The sequence below is a fragment of the Sinocyclocheilus anshuiensis genome, unplaced genomic scaffold (genome assembly GCF_001515605.1).
Source record: "Sinocyclocheilus anshuiensis isolate Anshui unplaced genomic scaffold, SAMN03320099.WGS_v1.1 scaffold983, whole genome shotgun sequence".
NCBI lineage: Eukaryota > Metazoa > Chordata > Actinopteri > Cypriniformes > Cyprinidae > Sinocyclocheilus > Sinocyclocheilus anshuiensis.
The window spans coordinates 242,789-251,297 of record NW_015546086.1 but is presented as its reverse complement, the minus strand read 5'-3'; the positions used below and the strand labels follow the sequence as shown (position 1 = coordinate 251,297).

The 8,509-nt window shown below is 39.1% G+C and overlaps 1 protein-coding gene across 1 annotated transcript in view; it reads right to left on the bottom strand.

The window, feature by feature from the left end:
* The window catches only part of LOC107700066 (death-associated protein kinase 1-like), a 98,222-nt gene that overhangs the window by 37,310 nt on the left and 52,403 nt on the right, over nucleotides 1–8,509 (bottom strand). Inside the window, exons 4-7 of the mRNA XM_016501575.1 lie at nucleotides 4,134–4,272; nucleotides 3,217–3,346; nucleotides 1,007–1,055; nucleotides 896–922 (exon numbers count right to left, since the gene is read on the bottom strand). Of these exons, the coding sequence (XP_016357061.1) occupies nucleotides 896–922; nucleotides 1,007–1,055; nucleotides 3,217–3,346; nucleotides 4,134–4,272 (345 nt within the window). The remainder of the gene's footprint in view (nucleotides 1–895; nucleotides 923–1,006; nucleotides 1,056–3,216; nucleotides 3,347–4,133; nucleotides 4,273–8,509) is intronic.

Genomic DNA, 8,509 nt, shown 5'->3' with positions numbered 1-8,509 from the left:
ACACACACACACACACACACACACACACACAGAGAGAGAGAGAGCAACATCAATGTTTCCACAGGAAGACCAACACAAGCTTTACAATTAGACGCTGCACCCAGAGGTTGCGCTAATAATCATTATCCATCACACTGATGGACTGGGTTATAAATTCCATGTCTTGCTCTATTTTTATATGTCAGTAAAACACTATATGGCTTGGTATTTTTAATGTGATACTGGCATCACAAGAACTTCTGTGGAAATAAGTCTTTCAGTTTTATCAAATGCTTTTCCCGTGTTTCTTGCTTTTTATTTTATTTAAAAAAATCTTGACCAGACCATAAACACACACACACACACACACACACACACACACACACACACACACACACACACACACACACACACACACACACACACACACACACACACACACACACACACACACACACACACACACACACACACACACACACACACACACACACACACACACACACACACACACACACACACACACACACACACACACACACACACCTCAATGCAACCTCTATGCAGATCATGGAAACATCAATGTCTGATGCAGCACTTGGCTGGATGCAAGATCTTACTAAGCATCCTTTTACTTCAAATATCAACCATTATGACAGTTGTAGCACAACGAGAGTTTATTCTATGACACTGGAGGATGGCAAAACACTTGACTCAACTTAATTTTCAGCTAAATTTGCCATGCCTTTGTTTTACTGCAGAATGGGATTACAGCCATGCTTTGAGAAAAATAATGCAATTACAAAAATGGATGCTATTTAAAGCCTAAGTGAAAATCCATAAATGCATTGAGTTTTCATTTGTAATGAACTATATTTACAACATCACAACAACACTAATGATTATGAATACTCACAGAATATAAGTGATCACCCCAATGCTCCTAGAGTTAAAGAAATATAAACACATTTAGCATAGGAAGTGAGGTAACACCGAGGTCAGATAATGATATAAGGCTCATTCTCACCACATGTCTGCCTCCAGGCCAAGCGGCTCATAATTCACCACTTCTGGAGCTGCAAACCACAAAACAAAATCACTTACAATACAGTCTTACAATACAGAAGAGTTTGGGGTAAGCTGTGGCAAATTTTATTTAAGCCATCGTCTTGGGAATAAAAAAAATGAGAGTCAAAACTTGTTTTTTTTAAATACACAGGTTTAAATACACCTGGTTTAAATACACCTGATTAAACTTCAGGATGAAAAAAAAAAGATTGCAACATATCTGATTTCAGATAAAATATGAACATGAGAAAAATAAATTTACTAAGTCACAAATCACGTCACACTCTCTTATTTAAGTAGCCTTACTTTGGCCTACATTATTCACATTTTCATAAACCAACCAAGAAAACATTTGATATTTGAATGAAATGAAATAATTCCATTAATATTTGTTATGGTATTTCATGCTTATGGAGGTAAAGCTTACTATAATTTTCAGTTCAAGTATGCATTAAATAAAAATGTTAGTGCACATTACTAGTCTTGTGGTAAAAGTAATCTGTGAAGCATCTGACACACTTTTGGGAAAATGCTTCAGTTTCAATTTTCTAATGACTAATCTTTAGCCAAGTAATTTACATGGTTTTATATATCAGCAATTCACAGATATGCATATGTTGTTAGACCTGGATAAATTGTTATCTGCCATACAGATTACTGTATATATTTAGACATGCAAAATATCGTTTTTAGCATTAAAACAGTGCTTATTACTTGTGTGCATCTCCAAACAGTCATATATGGCAGCTACATATATGATAAACTCTTTCTAAATATATGGTCACGTGACAAAAATAATGCACAGTCTGCAAGAGGAAGGGGGCGACGCAACCTACCCTACACTCCCTAACATTAAAAAAGCCTGCAACAATGTCTAGAAATGCTAAGTCGATGGTAGGATATTTTTGTGGTTTCTCACGGTATGAGCTGTGAAATGAGTCACTGCTTTCAGAGGATCTCAATCTCTGATGTGTTAATGAAGAAACAAGGAAATACGTCTGAGGTGGGAGAGATGCTGCTGCTCTCTACGCCTGAGAATTGACTTAGATTTACTACTTGTATTATTATGCACTATCGAGGTTCGGTCATTGACCAGGGTTGGGAGGAAGAAAGCTGCTCCTTAACCCTAAGGTTTAAAAAAAAAAAATCAATGAAGTCATGCTCCTGTAATGGGCTGATACTATTCTGGGATTGGATTGGATTAGTGTCTTCAGAACCAGGTGTCTAGCTTGTCCGGATTCTCCTCCATGAAGCCTGAACATAATTTTGAGCACTGAAATAGACTGCACTGTGGGTTAGCTGGTACTTGACCGTGGCCTTTAGCATTGTGTCTCTATTAAGACTGCTGTATCATCACTGCCTGCAGCCACACTGGCTGCCATTCAGGTAGGACTGGATGTGATGCCAATGGCATAGAGGGATGGGGGTGGTGTGGGTGTGCATGTCTGTGTGCTTTCTGGGATGGCTGGGGGCTTGTTCATGTAAAACGTGACTGAAAACAGCAGAGCTGACTCATATTGTTGTTAAGTAAAAACAGTAAGATTTAAGGAAGGTTGTTTTGTAGCTGTACGCAAAATACCAACCCAAACACATCAATACAGAACACCATTTAAAGTGCAGACACACTTGACTGAAATAATATTTATCTTAAAAAGCGGTTCATTTAAAAGCCTATGCTTAAACATAAAATGCATGTCTATGCCATGAATTTCTTTACAAAAATGTCAAGTGTACATGTGCATTCCTTCAATATAATTGTATTAATATAATAATATACAAATTTATTAATAATAATAATAACAACTAATCTAAAACAATATAATGTACTGTATAATTATTAAATAATTATTTTACACTATATTTTACAAATCCATAAGTATAAAATTCTAAATAATTTCTATATTATAATTATATTAAAATTAAAAATATATTATTACATATTAAAATTCATTTATATATGTTTACACACACAAAGTTTATGTAACTATTTGAAGGATTCAATGGGTAACAAAGCAGTGATCCATGGTGTTTCTTTACAGTTATGTCAGGCTTGTGGTTCAGATTACACATGAAAGGAGAAAAGAGAGGATTGGACAGAGGACCATAACAATACGAGCGGGTGTAATTATAACACATCTCTATATAGACTGACCAGCGGATGACACTGACCTACAAACTCCGGGGTACCAAAGATGTTTTTGAAATCATTGCCAAAATCGATCTTGTGGGCCAGGCCAAAGTCAATGAGCTTAATGCGTGGGTGAGGCACACTCCGTTTCAGCAGCATGATGTTCTCCGGCTGAGAGAGATGAGAACAGAAAAAGAATTGGAGGGAGAATGCAAAAGACAGAATCAGAGGAGCTAATGATAGGTATGGAACAAAAACACAGCAGGAGTGTGTGAGAGAGAGAGACAAACAGAGAAAGAAAGCAGGAAATCTGCCATAACACATGGAAATCACATGCAAAGCTACAGAAATGTTCACTAGAAAGCGCAGGCATACTCAAGCCAGTCAGTAACAGATCCCTGCCTGGACATTCCATAGAAACAATACTTCCTTCAGTGGGCTTTATTCGTGCACAGACTAATCTCTTAAAAGCTCCAATGACTTCAAAATATTTAACAGAAGTGTTACAGAAAGATGTGTGGATGACTGCTCTGAAAGCAGTGGATCTAATTACATAAACACCGTTGCTTGACTATTTTATTTTATTCTTTAGGCCACAGTTAAGTTGGTTAATGTGAATGTTGGCTGCTTTGAAGTTAATTTTTCAGTTAGACTGGTTATTCAGGTTAAGTGATTTTAGTACGAGGTAAAAACTCGATCTATATCTGAAACTTTCAAAACAGCGACTACTAGAATATTAATGCAATTCTGCAATAAAACCTTTCAAAAATTACATCGGGAAAAAAGGACTGAATTTATGACCATCCCAGCACTGCCCAGCAATTGTGTAAAGGGTGGAAATAAGTGGATAACCAACAGGGAGGATAAAAGCACCTCAATTGATTTGTTGTGGCTGGTTCACAGTGACGGTAATTGCCACAGTCTGGCATTGGGGGGAAACTCAAACATGTCTCAGTACCTTCAGGTCAAAGTGGGCAATCTGTTTGGAGTGTAGGTAACTGACTCCATCCAAGATCTGCTTGAGGAACTCGGTGGCCTCCTCTTCACTCAATGACTCTTTCTCAGCTAGAAAGTCAAAGAGTTCCCCTCCTGCCACACTGTATAGAGAGAGGACAGATGTTGACACTTGCAGTAGAGCTACTTATTTGATAATCTTCATTTAACCAGGATCAAATTAATTGAGAATTAATCACAAGAGTGAGCAAGATAGCAGCAAAGAACACAATAACAAGTTTCATGCAATTGCCAAATCAGTTAAAAACAACTGAAATTTACAAGAATTTTGGAAAGAAACTTCAGCATTCACTGAATGAAATAAAACGATCTGAGTATCAAATAAGAATTTAACATCTTAAATAAGAGATGACTATAGTGTAACAAAATATAAATAAATCAAACAAAATGAACAAAACGAGTCTAGCTTATTAAACAGAAGAACCAGACTCTCTAATGTTTCTGAGTGATTCACCCTGGCAGAAATGGCTGTTGGCAGGGCTATAATCATGGCTTTTGGGAGAGGACCAACAGGATCTGGGCATATATTTATTCAGCAGAAGGAAGCTGCACACCAGCTGCACGCTGATGACATGATAACGCTTGCTGCTAATGGTGAGATTGAGCAAGTGCAGCAACGAGCCACACAGCTGCAAAAACACCGGCAGCAGATATGTCTCTATGTCCTTCACAGAAACAGAAAGAAAAACACCAGCCCCCACCCTGAACAACACAAGTCTCATAGTCAGAAGACTTGTCTAGTCCTCATTACAGCTTGTTATGGCAAAGAACCAGCCACTTGATCAAGAAGAGACCATCTGATCAACATGTAAAGAAAGCAACAAACCGCCATTTAGAGTGGCTTATTCAAAAACAGATTAAACTACACTAAATTAGTTCTTCCTCAAACGCGTTCATTGTATCAACCTGCTACCTTATAAACACGACTTTGTTTCCACGCAAACTGATAAAAAGCCCTGTCTTCACTTTTCAGAAGTTGCGTAGTGCCAGCCAATCAGATTTCAGCCAGCATTTGCCATTGTTGTATGCCTCAGACAGTCAGTGAATGAACTATGAGCGGTCCATAAGCATGCCATCTGAGACTATAAAAAACACTATAGCTTGTAACTTCTCACAATATCAGTTGGTAGCACAAAGGTTTAGAGAGGATGCCAAATGACCTGAAAATGAGACTTGACTTTCAGTGCAAGGTCAGGATTGTGTGGTTATGTCCTTTAGCAAGGTACTTAACTCCAGATGCCTCAGTTAGTAAACAAAATAGCTTCACTGATGAGTAATGTGTAACAAATATAAGCTCAGAACATAGCTGCATGGACGCCCTTTGTAACATGGAATGAAGAAGCAAAGAAAACCAGTTGGGTGAGGAGACACTTCAAGAGGTTCCGAGGAAAGACACTTCCTTCACATAATCTATGTCTAACAAAATAATTCTGCTGAAAAGGTTGAGGTTTAACATTCCAGACACTGATTCCGTTAACACATTTATCTTGTGTACTTACTGAACTGACTAAATTGCAAAATATCAAATTACACTGAGCAAAATTATAAACGCAACACTTTTGGTTTTGCCCCCATTTTTCATGAGCTGAACTCAAAGATCTAAGACTTTTTCTATGTACACAAAAGGCCTATTTCTCTCAAATACTGTTCACAAATCTGTCTAAATCTGTGTTAGTGAGCACTTCTCCTTTGCCGAGATAATCCATCCACCTCACAGGTGTGGCATATCAAGATGCTGATTAGACAGCATGATTATTGCACAGGTGTGCCTTAGGCTGGCCACAATAAAAGGCCACTCTAAAATGTGCAGTTTTACTGTATTGGGGGGTCCGGGGGGGTCCGAAAACCAGTCAGTAGCTGGTGTGACCACCATTTGCCTCACACAGTGCAACATAGAGTTGGCATAGAGTTCGCATAGAGTTGATCAGGTTGTTGATTGTGGCCTGTGGAATCTTGGAGGTGAAGATGCTGGATGTGGAGGTCCTGGGCTGGTGTGGTTACACGTGGTCTGCGGTTGTGAGGCCGGTTGGATGTACTGCCAAATTCTCTGAAACGCCTTTGGAGACGGCTTATGGTAGAGAAATGAACATTCAATTCATGGGCAACAGCTCTGGTGGACATTCCTGCAGTCAGCATGCCAATTGCACGCTCCCTCAAAACTTGCGGCATCTGTGGCATTGTGCTGTGTGATAAAACTGCACATTTTAGAGTGGCCTTTTATTGTGGCCAGCCTAATTTGTGCAATAATCATGCTGTCTAATCAGCATCTTGGATGGATAGATTATCTCGGCAAAGGAGAAGTGCTCACTAACACAGATTTAGACAGATTTGTGAACAATATTTGAGAGAAATAGGCCTTTGGTGTACATAGAAAAAGTCTTAGATCTTTGAGTTCAGCTCATGAAAAATGGGGGCAAAAACAAAAGTGTTGCGTTTATAATTTTGTTCAGTGTACAAAGCCCTATTTAAATAATTGCATATTTCAAAACCTATTAAACATTCTGCTCAGATAATGAGGAATTACACACAATGTAATGATGAGTGACTGAGTGATGATTACATTAATCCTTGATAAATTTTGACCTTTAGGTCACATTTAAGTTGCTTGCAATGTTAGACTTCATGTTGGTTTTCAAGTTAGACTGGTTAATCTAGGAAGTGATTCTTGAAGCCCAATAGGGTGATACTACATCCTAACACTGTACAGCACCAATAGAGTGCAACACTTTTACAGCACAGCCTTGGTTTCTGAAAGTAGTTTTCCTATTTTATATATATATATATATTGGGGGTGGGCAAGTTAACACGTTATTATCGCATTAACTGTGCATTTATTGAATGAGCACTGTGCAATGTCCGAACTGATTGCACTATATTTTATGTATAATCATTTTCTATTCTTAACTGTTTTAAATTCATTTTAAACCTCTTAAATCAATTTTTAAATCATTTTCAAAGTTTTTAAATTCCTTGTTTTATTGTTGTGATTATTTTTTTATTATTATTTTCTTTTCTTTTATGTAAAGCACTTTGAATTACCACTGTGTATGAAATGTGCTATATAAATAAACTTGTCTTGCCTTGCCTTAACGCATTAATTGATTAAAGGCACAATATATAATTTTCGCCGATGGAGGGTGCGTATTCAAAATAAGGAAAGAGACAAAGGCGTAGTTTGATGACGCCGTGACTGAGTGTGGAATCATGGAAGTTATCGTCTTCATCCCCACAGCCGATGCAATCTGACGGGACTCGGGCAGAAATCATGTTCATGGATGAGCTAATGATTTATTAACGTAGTAGAATGAAGCAGGGTGAGGCTGAAAGCCGTCGAAGCGAAACGAGGCCGCTGAACGAGTGTGACACACGGCTCGAAAGCAGCGGAGCTTTTATTATGCCACAGTCGAGCGCTTTCGCTGCTTCCGGTCGTGCGTATGTGGGGTAAAGCAGCGCTGTTTTAACATACTAGATACGTTTGAAAGTTCTGTTATAATGCTACTCTGTGCGGTCGTCACCTGTCTAATAAAACTCACAACATATTAAAGCGTCTTTGGTGTTTCCATGTTTTCTACAAAACAAAACTGGAAATCGATGGGTTATGACGTCATTGGCAGGCCACACAATGACAACTATGGACACGCTCCGTGTCACTAGTTAAAATGGCTTATTCTCTGGATTTAAACATTCTTCTAAACATTTGGGATAATGTAAGTACACAAGTCAGCAAAATATATAACACTGTATATTTTATGGATATTTTAATAAAAAAATCTTACATATTATGCCTTTAACGGCGACAATTATTTTATCGTGCATTAATGCAGTTTTTTTATTATTATGAAAGTCCGTTGCTCACTGGCTCTGAATACACACAGAAACCATGGGTCACAGGAGGGGTGGGATGTTGATCATTACTGGCTTGGGATGGGTGTTATCACGCGTCTCAACCAATGAGAGCATTTGGGGAGGGTCTAAGACTGCAGCGCTCGCTCAGAAATGTTAACGCAATCATGCTGCACGTATCAGAAGTTCAGCGCTCCGCTCACACATGCGTACCGCGCCCTGAGCCCAACTGAACCGCGCTCTGGTCCACCTCCTCCAACCGAGCCAGGGCTGACTAAACGAACCGTGCCCAAGCGCGGCACGGAGCGATCACACTAGTCAAACGAACCGGGCTTCGGGGGTCAAGCGCTCAGGCTCAAAACACCTAGTGTGAGTACACCCTTATTCTCCCGCATCCCGCACACACGAGTCTCTACCTGCCCGCACCCGCACTCGCCCATCAAGTGTTGTCCCGCGCCGCACTCTGCTGCGTTGGGT